This window comes from Heteronotia binoei, chromosome 4, assembly GCF_032191835.1.
Source record: "Heteronotia binoei isolate CCM8104 ecotype False Entrance Well chromosome 4, APGP_CSIRO_Hbin_v1, whole genome shotgun sequence".
In the NCBI taxonomy this organism is placed as follows: Eukaryota; Metazoa; Chordata; class Lepidosauria; order Squamata; family Gekkonidae; genus Heteronotia; species Heteronotia binoei.
This window is the reverse complement of record NC_083226.1, coordinates 11,095,857-11,119,454: the sequence shown is the minus strand read 5'-3', so window position 1 is coordinate 11,119,454 and position 23,598 is coordinate 11,095,857. Positions and strand designations below refer to the sequence as shown.

The following is a 23,598-nucleotide window of genomic DNA, read 5'->3' as shown; positions in this document are numbered from 1 at the left end:
GATGTGATGTTTCAACACAGAGAACCGTAAGTGAAAATCTACTTCTCACTACTGGCTGATACAGCAGGTAGTTTAGAGAGAGAGAGACTAATGTTCACACCCAACAAGAGTTTTCTTTTCCCACAAAGAGAACAGCTAAGGGAAAAACACTACAGCAGTAACATGAGATAAGACGGGGAAAATATATATTCCAGTCGGACACTGTGGACATATAATGGCGTGAGTGTATGAAACAGACTACTATTACGAACAGCGTGTTATGAAAGCAGCTTAAAAAATACCAGTGACTCAGGTTGACAGCATCCTTTTCAATTTAATGTTCCGCCATTCTGAAATTTGAAAACACCTTGAAACTTTGCTGGGATTATTGTCGCAGCCAATTGAAAAAGTCGAATATATTCACCGCTCAAACACAGCTACAGTTAATGAAAAACTGAGGTAAAACTCATGCCAGCAGAGGCTTACACGATTATTTCCTGACTTCCAGCCTATTCCCACTTTCAAGCATGCCTCCTGTTGTACCTTGGTGAAAATGAAATAGAGCCTACATATGACCCAGTCAAAATTAAGCACATTTACATCTTACCTCAACGGATCCAACCTTGTTCCCACTTACATCAATGGACCCTCAAAAACAGCCCGGATCACATCCATGCATAAAACATTTGGTCTTCATGGCATTATGGAAGAAGTTACACAATAGTTTTTAAACTTCTGTAGTCAACAGTAAACTGTCTTACAGAGAGTCTGAAATCTAGATAATTCTCCTCTTTGGTGCTCATACCTCATCCACAAAGTATTTGCTTCAACAAATTATGCACATTCCAAAGATACAATCTCTTGGTCAGCACACTATGAGCATGTTTTGGACAGCTGTGATGGTAGAATTAGTGGACCGTAACAGTTCATGGGATTTTTATTAACATTAGTGACGGCTGCCACACACTTCCTTGGAGTAGGAAAACAAAAAAGTTCAAATGCTGCTATCAAAAGAAACTGATCCCCAGTTGCAAAACTTTAAAAAAAAAAAAAGTGAAAAGGCATCTTATAGACCATCTGCTTCTTGGCAAATTTTAAAAATAAGACTCACAAAGTGCAGCAGTAGATGGGTAACCTCAACCCTTTCTCTCGCTTCATACTATTGTAATAATTCCAGGTCTTTTGAAATATATAAAATCTATGTGACAGGTGCATGTAAACCTAGTCCATCTTTCTCATTCTGAGCTGCCAAGCGCCCGTCAAATATCGCAGACGTATGAACAGGAGGTCCCGGCCCATTTGCAGCCAGCTCCAGAAGGGAACCAGTTTAGAACCTAGGATCATTAGAAACAGAAAAGGAACAGTTGGTCACTTGGTGAGGTTATGATGCCATTCGAAGTTATGATGCCATTTGCCCAGGGCCGTAGCCAGAGGGGGGGACAGCAGTTAGTGCCGCCTACAGAATCTGCAGCACCCCCACCCAATCTTCCCCCAAACTCTCAGACTGGGGAAGATAGGGGGGTGGGGGGTGCTGCATTCTATAGGGACACTGCCCCCAGTGGCCCCCTCTGGCTACAGCCTTGCATCTGCCTACTGCAGACTGTACAGGGCCTCGGGAAAGGTCTTCCCTCTCAGTTTCCTTTCACACTTGTCGTTTCTATTGAGAATGCTGTGCTCTGACATAGGCCTGACTTATGCGGTTCAGATTTACTGCCTTTGCCTCCTCTCCCATGTGTTTTCTCCCAGCATTCTCCCTTGCTTGATTTCCTCTCTTGTCACAGCTGCCGTGGATGCCACTGCTCGACTGTGCTCCTTGGGGCACACTCACAAGCATTTCTGCTCTCAGCCATACAAAGGGGCAAGCTGGGCTTATTGCTAGCAAATCAGTTGGGGTGGGGCGGGAGAGCCATCAGGCAACCAGAGAAGTCCTGTTCAGTACCGAAGCCAGTGCCATTTATGGGAAAGGTATGCATGTAAAAGCAGACAAATGCATACCAGCTGGAGCTGGGAAGAGTCAAGAAAAATACCTTCTTGTGCGGAAGAGGTAGAGTGGTCCTTCACCTTTCCCAGAATGTGGCTGAAATTTTGCACATGCAAACAGGAACAGTCCTACAGAGCTGATTCAGTGGCTGGAGAGCATCCGAGTCCCCTGCACCGTGAAAGTTTTCGCCTGTGCTCAATTTTCAGGGCTGGCGGTACAGGTGTCGGGAACCCAAGGACTCAGGGAGCCACAGCTGGAAGGGGGGGCTGGCAAAAATCACAGACATCCCTGAAACATCCAGGGAATACGCTAAATGGCTCAGTGAGTCCATGGACCACTCACTGGTGGAGGGATGCACGCCTAAGGGGAAGGCGGTTGCTAAGCCCTGAGTATTAGCGGGAGCTTCCCCACTGTTAACTGGAGCACCACTGGTGGCCCATTTAGCCCCTGCTTGGGGCTGGGCGCTCTGATGGAAGCAACAAGTCCCTTTGGCACAACGCGCCCACCGTAGCTCTTGCACTCCTGCATAGACTCTTCGGTTTCCCAACTCCCAGCTCTAGACGACCTCGCTTTCCACTCTCTGACTTGGCTTTCACTGGAACTTTTGGCTTGACCCTCAGACTGTGCTCACACCTGCACCCAGCCCGTGACAGGCTTTTCGATTCCATATAGGGAAGTGGTAAAAGGCATGGTTTTTAAAAATTAAATATTGCAAGTACCATATCCCTGATATTTAACATTAATTTATTGATTATTTGATTTTTAGACCACCCTCCCCATGTAGGGCTCAGGGTACGTCGTGTCAATAAATACTTTCATGTCAGGAAAAGAAAGGAAAGGTCCCCTGTGCAAGCACCAGTCATTTTCGACTCTGGGGTGACGTTGCTTTCACAACATTTAACGGCAGACTTTTTACGGGGTGGTTTGCCATTGCCTTGCCCAGTCTTTTACACTTTCCCCCCAGCAAGCTGGGGACTCATTTTACCAGCCTCAGAAGGATGGAAGGCTGAGTCAACCTCGAGCCGGCTACCTGAAAACCCAGCTTCCACTGGGGATCAAACTCAGGTCGTGAGCAGAGCTTAGGACTGCAGTACTGCAGCTTTACCACTCTGCGCCACGGGGCGACTGCACGTCAAGTGATAGTGAAAAAATGCCCTTCCTGACACTAAATTAAAACGATATCTTTTTTTAATCTGCACACCCCAAGTCTGGAGGCTGCAGGATGAACCTGTTTCTAGATGTGCAGATGGACCTTTAAAAAAACAATCTGGTATAAATCTGGCAAGACTGATACTCAATAATATTGTTGGGACGACTTTGGAATGACGTTTACTCCGCAGCTGCTAGGTGATGAGGGAGGAGCAAAAGAGAAAGCAAAAGAAACCTAAACAGGAGGGAAGAACTTTCATCCTTTGATGACTTCCCTAGATTAATCTTTTGGACATAATATTGAAACGATGTTAGGCCTGGAGAAAATATTCAGCTTATTCAAGAGGGACGCGAGTGAATCAAGTTTCTGGGATGAATCCTATAGAAGAGAATGCAGTCTGAAGAGCCACTGACCTTCAATTTCTTTCCAATTGACAGCGACTTCTGCTATTGGTATTTTACAACGTTGAGCTATATAAAGAAGTTCTACATCAAATGCCCTGAAAGAAAACAGCAGGACAAAGAGGCATGAGGATTGTGCTGAACTGATGTGAAACACCACGAACGCCTGGTATCTTTTGAGCTTCCCTTCAGCACGGAGAATTACTGGCAATGGCCCAAGCAAAGGTATCTCTCTGGCAAAAGCAAAGTGTCTCTCTGTGGAATGAGACATGAAAATAACTTCGCTATGTTTCTCTTCTTGTCTTAAAACCAGCTGTTTGTACATATGAGCGAGACAAATTTGCTCTAGTAAACGAGGTTTGAAACGATAAAGTCAACCGTGAAGCAACTGAGAACTTAATTTTTCACAGACATGCAGACTTTCTCGCCTCTCACTCAGAACTGACTGCTCCTCCTTCAGTAAGCCAGAGGGGAGGTTACTTCAAATGCAGCCTACGTTTAGATGTGCCAGCTTGGGTGCAGTGGGCATAATCTCCAAAGGTTATGCTATACGAAGCTACTTTCCCGCTCAGTCTACCAACATTTTCTTTTGAAAGAGCTGAAACAAGCTCAAACAAACTAAACTTGTCCCACTTAATACACACTGAAATTAAGAAGCAAATCCCAGAACCTTCATTCTGATTTGGTTAAATCCATATGTTTTGATGGTGTAAACAGTTTTACTTTATATACAGGCACCTTTACCTCTCTCCCTGGGCCGAGAGAGGTAAAGCTTCAGAGTACCCGTGATCGGGCTTTCTCTGTTATGGCTCCACGCCTATGGAACCAGCTTCTGGAGGATCTGCGGGCCCTGCGGGAATTTGAACAGTTCCGCAGGGCCTGCAAGACCACCCTGTTCCGATTGGCCTTCACCGATTAAGGGAAACTGCTAGTGAAACCTATACGATAGCACCAATATATTAATTTTAATGATTTTATTGATTCTAGAGTTTTAGTAGAATTTTAGTTACTGTGTTAATTAGTTATGTTTAAATACCTTGTAAAACTCATGTATTGATTATGTTGTTAGCCGCCCTGAGCTTGCTTCGGCGGGGAGGGCGGGATACAAATAAAAATTGATTGATTGACCTTAATAACTGCTAAATCCATGTTCTATCTCAGGTAACAACTGGTTACCCCAAAATAAGTTTGGCACCCCCAAGATGCAGTTTCCAGGAGGTCAAACAAACTCAGAACACTTACCAGCGCTCTATATGAAGGGCTGAAAACATCCGGGAAGCAGCTTCTCGGGTTAACAGCTTAAACCCACACTGGGTGTCCCTGATGTCCTTAACGCAGAGGTGCCACACCAGAAAGTGGAATCCGTACATGAGAAGCGTTCGGAAGTAGGAGCGCTGCAGACGAGAGGCAAAACATTCATCATTGGCTGAAAAGTGGTGGGAACTGACTCCACGTATTCAACAACTTCTCCACATGGTCGCACAGTACCAGAGCAGTGCCCTGACTTGATACGATATGGCCTCTGAATCTGTATCTTTGCAATTAAGGATTTTTAAACTGCAAACCTGGCAGTAATTTCTACAGACAGTGACACAATGCACGTAGGGCACTCTGATTTTGGAGAATTTTGTCCCCATTTTAAAAAGAAGGGGGGGAGGTATCATGATTTTTCTAGCCAGTAAAACAGGAAGGGTGCGTTAAAATGGAAAAGGCCACACTGGAGACAGGCATGCAAAGCAATAAAACGCAGGCCTGGGACTGTCACCTTGGCAGAACACCAGTTTGGCAGAGCAGCCCCGACTCCCTCCCTATCTGGCCTGCCACCGTCTGCTCTGCCCTCAGTCCGGGATCCTGGGAGGACTCGCTTTTTGTCCTAATGCCACTGCTGCAGCTGCACCGAAGGGACACACCCCCTGGCACAAGGCGAGCAAGTCTGCTTTATCAACCCACCTTTGCTTCAGCTGGACACGTAAGACGCGATCGCACCTCTGGAGTTGCTTACAACTGGTGAGCTGAATGGACAATAAGCTCAGATCCCTGGTATTTGCAACTGAACATGGACCATGCAAATGACAGGGAGGCCTAGGCGATGGATTCAGAGAAGAAGATATTGGATTTATATCCCGCCCTCCACTCCTTTATCTTCCTCCCCCTTCACAACAGACACCCTGTGAGGTGGGTGGGGTTGAGAGGGCTCTCACAGCAGCTGCCCTTTCAAGGACAGAGGCTCAGAAGGCTCACAATCTCCTTTCCTTTCCTCCCCCACAACAGACACCCTGTGAGGTGGGTGGGGCTGGAGAGGGCTCTCAAAGCAGCTGCCCCTTCAAGGGCAGAGGCTCAGAGCGGCTCACAATCTCCTTTCCCGTCCTCCCCCACAACCGACACCCTGTGAGGTGGGTGGGGCTGAGAGGGCTCTCCCAGCAGCTGCCCTTTCAAGGACGGAGTCTCAGAGTGGCTCACAATCTCCTTTCCCTTCCTTCCCCACAACAGACACCCTGTGAGGTGGGTGGAGCTGAGAGGGCTCTCCCAGCAGCTGCCCTTTCAAGGACAGAGTCTCAGAGCGGCCTACAATCTCCTTTACCTTCCTCCCCCACAACAGACACCCTGTGAGCTGGGGGGCTGGAGAGGGCTCTCACAGCTGCTGCCCTTTCAAGGACAGAGTCTCAGAGCGGCTCACAATCTCCTTTCCCTTCCTCCCCCACAACAGACACCCTGTGAGGTGGGCGGGGCTGGAGAGGGCTCTCACAGAAGCTGCCCTTTCAAGGACAGAGTCTCAGAGCAGCCTACAATCTCCTTTCCCTTCCTCCCCCAGAACAGACACCCTGTGAGGTGGGTGGGGCTGGAGAGGGCTCTCACAGCAGCTGCCCTTTCAAGGACAACCTCTGCCAGAGCTATGGCTGACCGAAGACCATGCTAGCAGCTGCAAGTGGAGGAGTGGGGAATCGGACCCGGTTCTCCCAGATAAGAGTCTGCTGACTTAACCACTACACCAAACTGGCAGCCCCTTCTCTGCTACTTCAAGTTTCAAAGAACCACCAGTCCAATAGCAAATGGGCAGCAAAGCAGTTGGGAGAAGTTTACCTGTGCTATTGAGTCTTTCTCTAAGTGGGCTCGAGATCCGCAGGCGATGGCCATCTGGTCCTAAAGGGAGATACCCAGAATGACAACCATTGAGCAAAAGAGAACCTGAAAACAGACCGGAGAATGGATGGACTCTCTGCATTCATTCCATCCAGCTATTTCACACTGTCTCAGTGTTCCTGTAGTTTGCACATCTCTTTAAGGGTTGGATCTGTAAGCCAAGACTTCCCACATGTAAATTTCCCAAAACAAAAGAAACATGTACAGGATAACTGCTCCACTTTTTATTTAAGTTGCACTCATGTTCACTGCTGTGTTTCAGAGACAACCAACCTGAGAGCTATTCTGCGTATATGCTGGACCTGCTGTGGACATTGCCCTAAAGAACCCCAAAGAACATACATACAGTTGCACAAAAACATTCCTTACAGAAGGAGTCAGGAGTTGTTTTCTAAGAGGGCACAGAGCAGAGATGTCAAACAAGGTCCTCGGGCCCGAACCAGCCCATTCAAGCAACTAATCATTACTTTTATTTCCAGAAGACAGAGGTTGTGGACTATGGCCCTGCTTACTGTCCCAGGGCACAATGGAAAGTGAAACTGGCATCAGGGAGATACTTTAAGAAAATACTAGACGAGTGTTAATGTTTTAAGCATGTTTGTATTTTGAGTAAACACATCAATTGGGCTTGCCCCCTGTCCTTTATTTTTATGTGTTTATTTATTTATCGGAACAATACATTTATTATTTTTCAAAGAATCAAAAACATAGCAAAATATTACAAAATGGAACAAATGACAGAGAGTGGAACATAAAACCCTTGTCCAATAGGTAAAGTTCAGAGTATAAACGCATTCATTCTTCTTTTTCTCAGGTAAACATCCACAACTCCCGCAGGAGAAGAAACTCTCAAAGGGACTCCAGTCCAAATTTGATTCTCAGATGCGCAGATTCTCTCTCTCTTTCTTTTTCTCTCTCTTTCTCTCTTCTCTCTCTCTTTCTTTTTCTCTTTCTCTTCTCTCTCTCTTTCTTTATCTCTCTCTTTCTCTTCTCTCTCTTTATCTCTCTCTCTTTCTTGCTCTCTCTCTCTTCTCTCTCTCTCTTTCTCTTCTCTCTCTCTTTCTTTATCTCTCTCTTTCTCTTCTCTCTCTTTCTTTATCTCTCTCTTTCTCTTCTCTCTCTCTATCTCTCTCTCTCTTTCTTTCTTTCTCTTTCTCCTCTCTCTCTCTCTTTCTTGCTCTCTCTCTCTCTTCTCTCTCTCTCTTTCTTTCCCTTGTCCTTTATAAAGTATATCTCTCTGGTGCCTGGCATTACATTTTATGGCACACATGGACCAGGGCAACAAAGTGACCATTATGTCAGATCCAGCCCTTGTAACAAATGTGTTTGACACTTCCAGAGAGTCCCACTAAGGATACCATCTGAAGTGCGACCACAAGAGACGTCTCCCAGTTCAGTAGTCGAGTTCAGGAGCCATCCTAAAGCCAGGCTGGGAACCGCTAAGGGACCTCAGCAGGGGCTACAATACCCTAATATAGGCCTTTCTGGTACATATTTGGACTAGTTTGCCCCCAGTTGCTCACAGACCAGTTAGAGCCCTGGACAGGCTGGTTTTGTCTCTTGGATTGTATGTCTGACATATCTAGCTTAGTCAGTACCCTGAGCCTCCCTAGCCCTCCCACCAGCGGAATATTGGTTTACTTCACCTACAAAATAACAGAGGCTGAAAATATAATTGAACCTCAGAACCCTGGCCTAATCAGCCACTGCCGTCCCAAGCTCCATACAAGCCCCCGATGGACTCCCTGAGTTCAGATATGGGATATGCAGCATGGAATTACCTCTCTTTCGACTCAGGGTGGGCATATTTCAAATGCATACAAGAGGAGGACTTTGCTAACCACCAACATATTAATCCACCAGAAAGGTAAGAGGAAAAACTTCTCCCAAATGTCCCTGGAAGAACCTTCTTACTGTACCATCAGTCAAAGATGCTCATTCGGTGAGTACACAAGACAGGGCTTTTTTGGTGGGAGCCCCAAGATTATGGAACACCCTCCCCAGGAAGGCACACCTGGCACTCTCACTTGCGGTCTTCAGGAGACAGCTGACAACAGAACGTAAGAGAAGCCATGTTGGATCAGGCCAATGGCCCATCCAGTCCAACACTCTGTGTCACACAGTGGCCAATACGTGACACACACACACAGGGGCTAATAGCCACTGATGGACCCCTGCTCCATATTTTTATCCGATCTCCTCTTGAAGGTGGCTATGCTTGTAGCCGCCGCCACCTCCTGTGGCAGTGAATTCCACATGTTAATCACCCTTGGGGTGAAGAAGTACCTCCTTTTAAGAAGTGTATACGTATATACATATATATATGTGTGTGTGTATACGTATATATCCTCCCGGAGATTGGGGAGGGCACACAATGTCACTCAGTGGCCAATATATATATATATATATATGTGTGTGTGTATACGTATATATATACACACACACACACTGTGGCTAATAGCCACTGATGGACCTATGCGCCATATTTTTATCCAATCCCCTCTTAAAGCTGGCTATGCCTCTAGCCGCCACCACCTCCTGCGGCAGTGAATTCCACATGTTAATCACCCTTTGGGTGAAGAAGTACTTCCTTTTATTCATTTTAACCCAACTGCTCAGCAATTTCATTGAATGCCCACGAGTTCTTGTATTGTGAGAAAGGGAGAAAAGGACCTCTTTCTCTACTTTCTCCATCCCAGGCATAAACTTGTAAACCTCTATCATGTCACCCCGCAGTCGACCCAAGCGTCTTAACCTTTCTTCATAGGGAAAGTGTTCCCTAACAGTTTTAGTTAGGACTCTATTTGACAACTTAATAAAGGTAAAAGGTAGTCCCCTGTGCAAGCACCAGTCGTTTCCGACTCTGGGGTGACGTCGCATCACAACGTTTTCACAGCAGACGTTTTTATGGGGTGCTTTGCCATGGCCTTCCCCAGTCCTCTACACTTCCCCCCCAGCAAGCTGGGTACTCATTTTATCGACCTCAGAAGGATAGAAGGCTGAGTCAACCTTGAGCTGACTACCTGAACCCAGCTTCCACCAGGATCGAACTCAGGTCGTGAGCAGAGAGCTCAGACTGCAGTGCTGCAGCTTTACCACTCTGTGCCACCGGGCTCATCGACAGCTTCAGCTTTTAATTTATTGGCAGCCCTAGCTGCAATTTTAAATTGTGATCTTTTACATTTCTTTTTTTAAAAAAAAACTGTTGCTTTATTTCCATTGTAAGTTATCTTGAGTTTTGCATGGTTAAAAAGGCAGCTAATAAATGCTTTAAATAATAAATACAAACATGATCCCAAACTCACAGGCCAGGGCTGAAGGCTCTCAAGACCCTTTTCAACTTTCTCAACATCTTCAAATTTTGTGGCTCCGTCGGCATCCGCCATGAGTATTTTTCTCCCTCGTGAACTCAAGACACCCTGCAAGCCAACACACACATTTAAGGCCCACAGTCCCTTCACCTAGTCAGAATACTGGGCACACTTTCCAGTGTGGAAGAAAGCCTTCCTTTTGTCGTCTCTTCCTTGGGGGCGACAGGCTACAATCTCGCACCAGCCTGGGTGCCCAGTGTAGGAAATCACCAAAGCAACCGAGAGATCCTTTGTCTTAGTGATACAAGCTTCTTGAAGAAGGAATACCAAGACCCTAAATACAGTACAACCCAAGATGGCTTTGGTGCCAGTAATATCAAGCAAACAAAAGTAATGCTGAACATCAGTGTAATTCAGGAGTCCCCAATATGGTGCCTTTTCTGGTGCATGCCAAGTGTTTTTAGAAAGTAGGAGGGGCTAGGTGGGGCTTTCCCCCAGCAGAACTTCTGATTTAAATAGCATGGAGGCTCTGAACTTTTGTGAGTCACTCCTAGAATCACTGAATCAGAGTTGGAAGGGACCTCCAGAGTCATCTAGTCCAACCCCCTGCACAATGCAGGAAACTAACAAACACCTCCCCCTAAATTCACAGGATCCACATTGCTGTCACATGGCCATCTAGCCTCTGTTTAAAAGCCTCCAAGGAAGTAGAGTCCACCACATCGCGAGGAAGCCTGTTCCACTGAGGAACTGCTCTAATGGTCAAGAAGTTCTTCCTAATGTTGAGCTGCAAACTCTTTTGATTTAATTTCAATCCATTGGTTCTGGTGCTACCTTTTGGAGCCACAGAAAACAATTCCACACTATCCTCTATATGACAGAACTTCAAGTACTTGAAGATGGTGATCATATCACCTCTCAGCCGCCTCCTCTCCAGGCTAACCATTCCCAGCTCCTTCAACCTTTCCTCATAGGACTTGGACTCCACCCCCCTCGCCATCTTCATCGCCCTCCTCTGGACCTGTTCCAACTTGTCTATATCCTTCTTAAAATGTGGTGCCCAAAACTGAACACAATACTCCAGGTGAGGTCTTACCAGAGCTGGACACTATACTACTGTTGATACAGCCCGAAATTGCATTTGTCTTTTTAGTCACCACATCACAACGTTGACTCATGTTCAGCGTGCGGTCCATTAAGACCCCTAGATCATAGAATCATAGAGTTGGAAGGGACCTCCAGGGTCATCTAGTCCAACCCACTGCACAATGAAGTAAACTCACAAATACCTCTCCCTAAATTCACAGGATCTTCATTGCTATCAGATGGCCATCTAGCCTCTGTTTAAAAACCCCCAAGGAAGGAGAGCCCACCATCTCCCGAGGAAGCCTGTTCCACTGAGAAACCGCTGTAATGGTCAGGAAGTTCTTCCTAATGTTGAGCCGGAAACAATTTTGATTTCATTTCAACCCACTGGTTCTGGTCCTACTTTCTGGAGCCACAGAAAACAATCCCACACCCTCCTCTAGATGACAGCCCTTCACATGACAGATCCTTTTCGCGCATACTACTGCTAAGACAAGTCTCCCCCATCCTATAGCCATGCGTTGGATTTTTCCTACCTAAATGCAGAACTTTACATTTATCCCCGTTAAAATTCATTTTATTGGTTTTAACCCAGTTTTCCAGCCTGTCAAGGTCATCCTGTACCCTGTTTCTGTCTTCTACTGCAGGGATCCCCGACCCCCGGACCGGCACCAGTCCGTGGCCTGTTAGCAACCAGGCCGCAGAGTGAGACATAGTGTCAGCTTGTATACATTGAAGTCTACTTTATGGCCTGATCTGTTCATTTACTGCTAACTAACCCCATGCCTTTTGCCACACTAACCATAGTATTGTAGTGGAATGTGAGAAGTGGCCAGGAGGGGGGAAACCGAAGTGCCAACAGGCTTTTGAAGTGTAAAACATCTAGCCGGTTCCCAGGCGCCCAGCAGGAATGAGTGGAGACGAGCAAGGCCATTGCAGGGGAGGAGAGGCTGCTATGTCGGTGGGAGATAACAGATAGGCGCCCTGGCTCTTCTCAACAGAGGAGCCCCAGTTTTATTATGGGAAATGATTTAAAACCCCTATCCTTTGATGTGTATCCATATATGCTCATGCTTGCGCCCCTCCCGTTATTAGTATCAATGAACCTGCGCAGTGAAATGCATTGCTGTAATCAATAAAAGGAAACTTTGTTTTTAACAAAGCTAAGCCTGCTCATTGATGAAACTTCAATGCCCCTTCGCTGACACATAGGTGCAGCACTGCTCCTTTCACCTGCCTGGCATCCTGGTAGACAAAAGAGGCAATGTGGCCTTGGAGCAAGGCAGGGCAGCCCTGCTGCCCCTTCCGCCTTCAAGGGACCCGGGCAGACGAAAGAGGCAGCCCGGCTTCACTCCAAAGCACCATCTCTTTCATCCGCCCAGGTCCCAGGCAGGCGGAAGGGGCAGTGCAGCACCAACCTTCACCTACACCTCATTTAAAGACCCTCACGGGGGGGCAGCCTGGGGGGGCCAGAAACCTCAGAAGCCCCCCCCCACCGGTCTGTGGAAAAATTGTCTTCCATGAAACCGGTCCCTGGTGCCAGAAAGTTTGGGAACCACTGTTCTACTGTGTTAGTGACCCCACCCCCCAATTTTGTATCATCGGCAAATTTAATAAGTGTTCCCCTCTATTCCTTCATCCAAATCGCTGATAAAAACGTTGAACAAAACAGGTCCCAGGACAGATCTTTGAGGCACTCCACTTGTCACTCCTCTCCAAGAGGATGAGGAACCATTCGCAAGCACTCCTTGGGTGCGATCTGTCAACCAGTTGCAGAGCCACAAAACGGTAGCAGGATCCAAACCACATTTTACCTACTTGTCAACAAGGATAGTAAGTGGAACCTTACCAAAAGCCTTACTGAAATCAAGATAAACAATGTCTACAGCATTCCCCTGATCCAGCAAGATAGTCACTTTCTCAAAAAAAGAGATCAGGTTAGTCTGACATGACTTGTTCTTGAGAAACCCACAGCCATCTTTTCTAAATGTTCCAGGATTGACTGATGATTTGTTCTAAAACTTTTCCAGGTATAGACGTCAAGCTAACAGGTCGGTAGTTACCCGGATCCTCCTTTTTCCCCTTCTGGAAAATGGGAACAACATTTGCCCGCCTCCAATCTTCCAGCACCTCTCCAAGAATTCTCAAAAATAGGCTCAGAAATTACATCTGCAAGCTCTTTTAGAACCCCTGGATGCAATTCATCTGGCCCTGAGGACTTAGTTTCATTTAAAGAAACCAGGTGTTTATGTACTACCCCTATGCTGATCCTAGGTTGGAACTTCATACCCTCCTTCTATGTTCTGTTTTTGCCATGTTGAGCACCGTTTCCCTCAGAAGAGAAGACTGAGGAAAAGTAGGAATTGAGCAGTTCCGCCCTCTCTTCATTACCCGTTACAATTTCACTTTCCTGCCCTCGCAATGGGCTTACCATGTCCTTGCTCTTTTTCTTACTCCGATCATAAGAAAAGAACCCTTTTGTTGTTTTTAGCATCTTTGGCCAGATGATTCATACTGAGCTTTAGCTTTCCGAACTTTTTCTCTACAAGCACTGGCGATTTGTTTGTATTCATCCTTGGTTATAAGGCCCTCTTTCCAGTTCGTAAAGGAGACTTTTTTATTTCTCAAGTCAATAGAGAATGAATGTAATACAGACGGATGTAGAGCAGAACGACTGCAGATCAGAGCCCTGCTTTCACACGCGGATTTCCCTTACTCTTCTTGATTCCTTTGTTGATATTTCTTACCAGCCCTGGAAGGGCAAAGATCCACGGCCACCCTGCCTGCCATTTGTGAAAAGGACATTCATTCCTTTGGGGAGCATCCCTCCCAAACCGATGAATCCGGAGGAAAATTGTTTCAGTACCGTGGAAAACATTTAGCTAAGGGTGCAAGACTCTTCCCACTTCAGAGCAAAGGCTGAGTCCAGTGGCACTTTTAAGACCCACGAAGTTTCATTTTCGGTATAAACTTCCATGCGCATGCATCTGAAGAAGTGTGCGTGCACACAAAAGCTTATAGCCAGAATTAAACTTTGTTGGTCTTAAAGGTGCCACTGGATGCAGTCTTGGTTCTGCTACTTCACACCCTCTTGGATCTTTCTATTTTACTTTGCAGTGGGCTTCTTCTAGACATTAGAGACCGTCAGCAACAGTTTAAAAAATATAAATATGCCACATTAAAAGTGTTCATAAAATACAGATGTTGAAATTACTGCACACGTTAATTGGAAAACTTAAAACATGCAACTCCGTAAGAGACTGATCTTTGAAGAAACTTCTCACATACGGAAATTCAAATAAGAATGGCGACTTGTCAGAATCATGGGGGTTTACAGAAAGCCATAAGCCTAATGCAGGTTACAGAAAGGCAAACTTACCATTCTGACTGCTCCGCCCTTCCCACGATTCTTCACCAGTGTGAGGACTCGTACTTTGTCACAACCATACTTTTGGCTATACTTCAGGGCAACCTGTGAGGGCACAGACAAGGCAAAACAAGGCAGTCAGCACAAAGAGAAGGCAGAATGCCCCCTTCTCTTGGCGTGATGTAAAAGCAGCAAGGAGGACTGGATTGCAACTGCTTCAGAGTTAGTCAGGAAGGCACCGGAAGGTTTCTGCTCTTCTTCAGCTTGATTTTGCCCCCCACAGGGAATATTCTAGTAACCTGACTGGAACAAAAAAATCTCTCGTACCCTCTCGCTAGTTGACATTTTAATGCTCATGTACTGTATTAAAAGGGTTACCACTTTTATGGTCCAGTGTCAAAGAAGAATGTCTGACACAACTAAGAACATAAGAGAAGCCATGTTGGATCAGCCAATGGCCCCTCCAGTCCAACACTCTGAGTCACATAAGAACATAAGAGAAGCCCTGTTGGATCAGGCCAATGGCCCATCCAGTCCAAATGCTTAAAACAGCACTCGATGGTCTTAAAGTTGTTTTCTTTGTATTTCTTCCATGGGATCCAGGGCACTGGGCAAAGGAAGCTCTGGTTCTTTCCCTTCTTCCCTAGGGGACCAAGAGGGGGAGGAGCCTCAGCCAACAGAAGGAAGAGAGGCTTGGCTCAGTAGCAAAGCAAGCTGTGATGCAGGAAGCAAGAGAGAGGGAGAAGCCGTCTCAGAGCGGCTCACAATCTCCTTTACCTTCCTTCCCGACAACAGACACCCTGTGAGGTGGGTGGGGCTGGAGAGGGCTCTCACAGCAGCTGCCCTTTCAAGGACAACCTCTGCCAGAGCTATGGCTGACCCAAGGCCATTCCAGCAGGTGCAAGTGGAGGAGTGGGGAATCGAACCCGGTTCTCCCAGATATGAGAGCTATGGCTGACCCAAGGCCATTCCAGCAGCTGCCAGGGGAGGAGTGGGGAATCAAACCTGGTTCTCCCAGATAAGAGTCCGCACACTTAACCACTACACCAAACTGGCTCTCCCTGAAGGAAGCAAATGACAGCCAGTTGCTTGGGAGTCTCACAGGAACCCTCCGGGGGCCTGATCCGGCCTCCAGGCCGCATGTTTGACAGCCCTGGGTTCAGCTTTTTCTCCCTCTCCAATAAATATGACCTCAGGAGTACTCAGTGAATTTATTGTTTCCCAATAAAGTTCAGGACAGGCAAAAAGAAATGCTTCTTTATTCAACCAGTAAGTAAATGACTACAAGTACGGCTGCTTGTACGTGAGACCCTAGTGACCGATTAACTTTGGCCAGGGATCTAGGATGGCTGGCTAAGTGTCACCCTCTTGGGCTGTCAGCTGCCAGCCGTTTTGTGGCAGGAGGACAGGACCTTTCTGTAGCTGGAATACAACTGTTATATGCCACTGCTGCTTCCTTGTTAGATCATAATAACATGGCTTTATTCTTTCATTGTTGTAAACAGGTAGCGTGGGATATAAACATTTTAAATGTTGGGTTGAAAAATAAACATTAAAATATGAAAAGACAGCAATGAAAAATAAAAGATGGGAAGCTTTAGGATGCTACAAGCAAGATTAAGGAAGTTACTCTGACACAAGGAGTTCATTGGCTGCAGTAACTCTGAGAGCCAGTTTGGTGTAGTGGTTAAGTGTGCGGACTCTTATCTGGGAGAACCGGGTTTGATTCCCCACTCCTCCACTTGCACCTGCTGGCATGGCCTTGGGTCAGCCATAGCTTTGGCAGAGGTTGTCCTTGAAAGGGCAGCTGCTGTGAGAGCCCTCTCAGCCCCGCCCACCTCACAGGGTGTCTGTTGTGGGGGAAGAATGAAAGGAGATTGTGAGCCGCTCTGAGACTCTGTCCTTGAAAGGGCAGATGCTGTGAGAGCCCTCTCAGCCCCACCCACCTCACAGGGTGTCTGTTGTGGGGGAGGAAGGGAAAGGAGATTGTGAGCCGCTCTGAGACTCTGTCCTTGGAAGGGCAGCTGCTGTGAGAGCCCTCTCAGCCCCACCCACCTCACAGAGTGTCTGTTGTGGGGGAGGAAGGAAAAGGAGATTGTGAGCTGCTCTGAGACTCTTCAGAGTGGAGGGCGGGATATAAATCCAATATCTTTATCTACCGCACAGGGTGCTTGTTGTGGGGGAGGAAGGGAAAGGAGATTGTAGGCCGCTCTGAGACTCTCTCCTTGAAAGGGCAGCTGCTGTGAGAGCCCTCTCAGCCCCACCCACCTCACAGGGTGTCTGTTGTGGGGGAGGAAGGGAAAGGAGATTGTGAGCTGCTCTGAGACTCTTTGGAGTGGAGGGCGGGATATAAATCCAATATCTTCATCTAACTCACAGGGTGTCTGTTGTGGGGGAGGAAGGGAAAGGAGATTGTCGGCCGCTCTGAGACTCTGTCCTTGAAAGGGCAGCTGCTGTGAGAGCCCTCTCAGCCCCACCCATCTCACAGGGTGTCTGTTGTGGGGGAGGAAGGGAAAGGAGATTGTCGGCTGCTCTGAGACTCTGTCCTTGAAAGGGCAGCTGCTGTGAGAGCCCTCTCAGCCCCACCCACCTCACAGGGTGTCTGTTGTGGGGGAGGAAGGGAAAGGAGATTGTGAGCTGCTCTGAGACTCTTCGGAGTGGAGGGCGGGATATAAATCCTATATCTTCTTCTTCTTCTTCAAGGTTGGCATAAATGTGCATGACTAAACATACGAAGAGCAGCCTCGTCATGTCACTAGATAAGCCCCTGAAGAGTGATGCATTTGCATCTATTTATATCCCCTTTTGCTCCCCGACTGAGACACAATTCAGATTTCAGAACACCCTTCTCCCCTCTTCCATTTTCTCTTACCCTATGAGGTAGGGCCAGGCTGAGATTCCGGATGGGCCTCAGGTCACCCCACAAGTTTTCAAAGTAGAAGAGGAGATCAAGCCAAGGCTGCCCGGAGTCCTAGCCTACCACTCCAACCATCACACTGCACTGGTTCTCAGTGTTATAATACTCAGGGAACATACCTGGTCCTGCATAACAGTGGCCATGATGGTCATCTCAATATATTTTAGATTTGCCCCAAATGTGAACTTTCCTGAGTCAAACCCTCACAGTTTGATCAATCCAGCCTCAGAAAATAGACAATCTCAGCCTCCGTTTACTTATCACCCAGATTTTTGTCGTTCTTATCTTATAGATCTGCAGGACACAAGCGAGTCTCCCACCTTTGTGGTTCGATCTCTGCTGCCATCATCGATCACAATGACTTCATACGTGAATGCCGGGTCTTGCATCTACAAAAGAGAAAAATCACTGGGATACCTGGCTTGCCACTGAGCTTCCTGGGAAGCAGAATATCGGCAAAGCTGTGAGGAGTCTTTTGTCTGCGCCGCTGGATGCTGCGACCAAATGTGAATCTTTCATACCTGTCTCTTCTCTAGATAGCGTAAAGCTTCATCCATCATGGAAGGTACTACAAGTGAAAAAAAAACCCCATAAACTTTGCTTCAGTAAAACTGCATTAATGAAAGAACGATGCAGCTCAAAATGGCGACACCCTGCACGATGTATAAAAGGCAAAGCAAACAAGGATCTCCTTACACCGTTCTTCCTCGTTGTACGAAGGCACAACTACAGAGAGGTCACGTGTCGGGGGGTCATGGATACTGGGCACAGGTTCCTTCTTGCCTTCAGGAGTCGCAAAGAACTTTTCGTCATCGTGCCGGCTGAGGTTTGGCATCTTGGCGGCTGTCACGTGGGCAACGACAGCCAACTGTAAGAGGGAAGATTTGCAGCTGAGAGTCAGGTCACGTAATACAAAGACAGCATTCTATGGGGAGAAAATACACTCATTTTAAAACCAGGAACAGCTGAATGAAAGACTGGCAAGGTGGCTAAAGCTGTGTGCAGAGGAGATGGCTTTTTAGAACCCCATCACACACACACACACACACACACACAGAGCTATTACTACATATTTTTCTTTTATGACGTCTAAATTGTAAACCTTTGACAAGATGGACTTTGATGAGGCAGCACTGAAATATCCTAAATATTTTAAAGCTCTTATAGCAGCTGCAGACCACAGCAGTGATTCACACTAACACCACCAAGAGAGGGCACAAAAAGAAATCATCTATGAGACTTGGTCTCTACAATCTGTGGTCCCCTGTCAGCTTCCGAGAGGTCTTCAACAATCAGGTCTCTTGCTGTGAAAAGGTTTTATTGATAGAGACATTACAGTGGTAGATCTGGCTTCGACCCTCTAAGCCAGCTCTATATACCCTCTCCCGGGCCATTACCTGCCCAGCAAAATTCAGAGCAAAGTCTACACAAAGCGAAGGTAACAGTTACTCATCCAGCCCCTCACCCTCCGGGGGCCTGATTCGGTCTACAGGCTGGATGTTTGACATCCCTGGGTTAAGCCTTTTTCTCCCTCTCCCATAAATGTGAACTCAGGAGTAGTACCCAGTGAATTTATTGTTTCCCAATAAAGTTCAGGACAGGCAGAAAGAAATGCTTCTTTATTCAACCAGTAAGTGAATGACTACAAGTACTGCTACAGAGAAAGAGGACAGGACCTTTCTGTAGCTGGAATACAACAGTTCTATGCCATTGCTGCTTCCATGTTAGATCATAATAACATGGCTTTATTCTTTCATCGTTGCAAACAGGTAGCGTGGGATATAAACATTTTAAATGTGGGTTGAAAAAGAAACATTAGAATATGAAAAGACAGCAATGAAAAATAAAAGATGGGAAGCTTTAGGATGCTACAAGCAAGATTACGGAAGTTACCCTGACACAAGGAGTTCATTGGCTGCAGTAACTCCAAGGTTGGCATAAATGCGTGTGACGAAGCATATGAAGAGCAGCCTCATCATGTCACTAGATAAGCCCCTGGAGAGAGATGCATTTGCATCTAATTATATCCCCTTTTGCTCCCCAACTGGGACATAATTCAGCACCAAGACAGTCTCTGCTTGGACAAATGTCCTTGAATCCCAGACACGAGCCTCCCTACCAGGCCAGAGTGGACACTTCATGTGTTACAGACAAAAGAGAAAGCAAAAGCAATCCCGCACATTCTCCCCCAACATTCCCATCAAAGTTACAGAGAACAGAGAAACCCAAGGTCCCAGCAAATGTAGCAAGACCCCTTGACATCCACAAGCTTTTAATAAAAAGGTTAACGACGACAAACCACGCAAGGCTGGCTTGTGCACAGAGTGGTGGGTGATACGTTGTGGCACCTCAATTAATACTAAGGAAGAACTTTTGGGGCTTGTTAGTAAGATACAATCAACACCTTATGGTGCTTTACAGGTCTATGGATAATAACAACAACAAAACATGATGATGTGAACAATTAGCTATGCATACACCCACCAACTTTTCTTAGGTGATCTATCAACAAACTTTTTAGAAGAAATTTCTAGGATATTGGGATATGAAGTCATGAAAGTCGCAGAGACTTTCTCATTGGGATTACAAATGGAAAAATTTCCAAAAGAAGATAGCACTTTAATCTGGTACTTGCTTTCAGCTGCTAGGACATTGTATGCGCAGTTGTGGAAGCAAGAAAAAATACCAGAGAAATGGGATTGGATTATAAAAGTTTTGACATGGAGTGAAATGGACAAATTAACAAGACTATTAAGAGACTATGATTTAGAAGTTTTTAAGATGGAGTGGAAAAAGTTTAGAAGATATATAGAAAAAGAGTGGAAAATAAAAGGACATTGGACAATTTTTGATAATAATTAAGTTTTAAAAAGAAGAAGAATATAAATTTTTGTTTTAATAGTTAAGGGTACCTTTAATATTTGGGTTTTTTTTTAAAGTAAATAACACTGGCGGGGGTGTCAAGTAACGGGGGGAGGGGTGGGTGGAAAGTAATATATGGGGTAGATAAAAGAAATTTTTAAAGATGTAAGATATAGATTTATTACCATATGTTACTAATAAAAACTGTTTTACCCAACCAACTTTTTAGAAGACAATTAAGTTCAAAGAGCTGCAAAGGCCCCTTCCCTTCCTGCTGTGCTGTTCAGGGACCACCTACAGTTGCCAGCTCTGGGTTAAGAACATAAGAGAAGCCATGTTGGGTCAGGCCAGTGGCCCCTCCAGTCCAACACTCTGTGTCACAAAAGAACATAAGAGAAGCCCTGTTGGATCAGGCCAATGGCCCCTCCAGTCCAACACTCTGTGTCACATAAGAACATAATAGAAGCCCTGTTGGATCAGGCCAGTGGCCCCTCCAGTCCAACACTCTGTGTCACACAGTGGCAAAAATTTTTTATATATACACACACACTGTGGCTAATAGCCACTGATGGACCTCTGCTCCATATTTTTATCTAAACCCCTCTTGACGGTGGCTATGCTTGTGGCCACCACCACCTCCTGTGGCAGTGAATTCCACATGTTAATCACCCTTTGGGTGAAGAAGGACTTCCTTTTATCCGTTTTAACCTGTCTGCTCAGCAATTTCATTGAACACCCATGAGTTCTTGTATTGTGAGAAAGGGAGAAAAGTACTTCTTTCTCTACTTTTTCTGGGTTGAGAAACAGCTGGGGCCAGAGCCTGGGGACAGTGGGGTTTGGGAAGGTGGTGGAACATGCCATCAAATCACAGCTGACTTGTGACCCTGTAGGTCACGGAGATGTGGTTGGCCGCTGCCTGCCACACAACGCTGATATTCCTTGGCGGTCTCCCATTTGAGTACTAACAAGGACCAGTCCTGTTTAATTTCTGAGATTTTAAGAGACTGGGCTACCTTGAGTCATTCAAGTGAAGGCCCACTAGAGTGGAGAAAAACCTAATAAGTGCCCTAGAGGCCACCCTCCAAAGCAGCCATTTTCTCCAGGGAAACTCATTACTTTAGTCTGGGAAACAAAGTGTAATACTGGGAGACCTCCAAGCCCCAACCGGAGGCTTGCAACCCTAGCACCACAGTTTTACATACAAATAAATTCCAAATAATTACACTGGAAGTGCTTAAACACCTGTTCAATTCCACTTCCCAGGAAACAAAGAGTACTTGTCAAGCTCTGATAGTCCCAATAACGATATCCTTTGTTCATTTCAAATAGATTCATTTATTAAGACCTAGAGATGCTTACAAGACAGGTAACTGAAAGAACTGAAGAATCAAACCACACACAGAGGTATATAATATGGGTTCACAACCGTTACTAATTTTGGCGGGCACTTCTACCTAAAGGGTCAAATGTTGCCATAATAAATAACAAAGGAGGAAGATGATGATGATATTGGATTTATATCCTGCCCTCCACTCAAGAGTCTCAGAGCGGCTCACAATCTCCTTTCCCTTCCTCTCCCACAACAGACACCCTGTGAGGTGGGTGGGGCTGAGAGGGCTCTCATAGCAGCTGCCCTTTCCAGGACAACCTCTGCCAGAGCTATGGCTGACCCAAGGCCATTCCAGCAGGTGCAAGTGGAGGAGTGGGGAATCAAACCCGGTTCTCCCAGATAAGAGAGCTATGGCTGACCCAAGGCCATTCCAGCAGCTGCAAGTGGAGGAGTGGGGAATCAAATCCGGTTCTCCCAGATAAGAGTCTGCCCTTTCAAGGACAACCTCTGCCAGAGCTTTGGCTGACCCAAGGCCATTCCAGCAGGTGCAAGTGGAGGAGTGGGGAATCAAACCCGGTTCTCCCAGATAAGAGTCCGCACACTTCACCACTACACCAAACTGGCTCTCTCTGATATCCCCAAGAATATCAGCAATCTGAACAATGCCTAGCTCTTTTTCAGCATGAAGAACTCTGGCACTGTACATGCAGTAAGAGGAGACCCTAACTGGAACAATGGAGCAGAAGAAAGGCTAATTTCTTGAAGACCAACAAAGGTTTATTCTGGGTATAAGTTTTTTGTATGCATACACACTTCTTTAGATACCTGTGCTGATACATCTACATGCATACAAAAGCTTGAATAAAACTTTGTTGGTCTTAAAATTAGCACTGGACTCGTCTCGAACTCTGTTCTTTTGCTTCAGGCCAACACAGCTGCCCACCAGAATCCATCTTTGCGGTATGACAAAGGCTGCTGAGCAGCAGCTGCCAAGAGGAAGCGGCCTGCACCCTTGGCAGCTGACTGAGCCTTGCAGCCAAGCCCAGCTCAGGCATTAGAGACGAGCCTGCACAGTGGGGCAGCCACAGAACCACTGCTCCTTTCGCTCAGGATTTCCTCTGACGTGCTCGAGTTAGGGTTGCCAATCCCCAGGTGGGGGCAGGGGGTCCCCTGGTTTGGAGGCCCTCCCCCCACTTCAGGGTCGTCAGAAAGCAACGGAGAGGGAAATGTCTGCTGGGAACTCTATTATTCCCTATGGAGATTTTTTTCCCTTAGAAAATCATGGAGAATTGATCCGCAGGTATCGGGGGGGGGGGGCTGTTTGTTGAGGTAGAGGCACCAAATTTTCAGTACAGCATCTAGTGCCTCCCCCCAAAATATCCCCCAAGTTTCAAAATGATTGGACCAGGGGGGTCCAATTCTATGAGCCCCCAAAGAAAGTGCCCCTATCCTTCATGATTTCCTATGGAAGAAAAGGTGCCGTCCCTTTCAATGTGATGGCCAGAACTCCCTTTGGCTGACCAAAGACCAGAGCTATGGTCCCTTTGGAGTTCAATGATGCTTGCCACACCCTTGATCCTGGCTCCACCCCCAAAGTCTCCTGGCTCCACCCCCAAAGTCCCCAGATATTTCTTAAATTGGACTTGGCAACCTTAGCTCGAGTTCATTTTTTTAGATACTTGGTGCTTCATTCTTGTCCTCAGCGGGGATCCAGAGCAATCGACCCCTTCCTTCTCCGCTTCGCCACCGTATCCTCACCACAACAGCCCTGCAGGGTAGGCCAAGACGCGTGCCCGGCCTAGCGTCACTTCGCGAGCTCCCACCGGGGGTCTCCCAGGCCCGCAACCCTCAGCTCCCCCTGCCCGTGCCTGCCTCACCAGGAGCAGCCCGGCGAGGGCCACGGCCACCGTCCCCTGCACCAGCCACGCCGCCTCCATCGCTCAGAGACACCGAGGCGGAAGCGCCGGAGCGACTCACAGCGCTGACTTCCGGCGCCTCGTGGAAGGCCGCGACGGTCATAGAGCGTCCTTCCTCCTTTGGCGGCGGAGGCGGGACTAAAGGAAAGGCGGCGTG

The 23,598-nt window shown here is 46.8% G+C and overlaps 1 protein-coding gene across 1 annotated transcript; it reads right to left on the bottom strand.

The window, feature by feature from the left end:
• Window positions 1-293: 293 nt before the first annotated feature.
• ALG5 (ALG5 dolichyl-phosphate beta-glucosyltransferase) lies at window positions 294-23,585 on the bottom strand. The gene is made up of 10 exons (XM_060236776.1): window positions 23,403-23,585; window positions 18,030-18,201; window positions 17,855-17,901; window positions 17,654-17,722; window positions 14,429-14,521; window positions 9,958-10,071; window positions 6,593-6,652; window positions 4,754-4,905; window positions 3,524-3,609; window positions 294-1,313 (listed from the first exon to the last, which is right to left on the bottom strand). The coding sequence occupies exons 1-10, from the start codon at window positions 23,460-23,462 to the stop codon at window positions 1,201-1,203; spliced, it is 966 nt and encodes a 321-aa protein (XP_060092759.1). The 5' UTR covers window positions 23,463-23,585; the 3' UTR covers window positions 294-1,200.
• Between the last annotated feature and the right edge of the window lie 13 nt (window positions 23,586-23,598).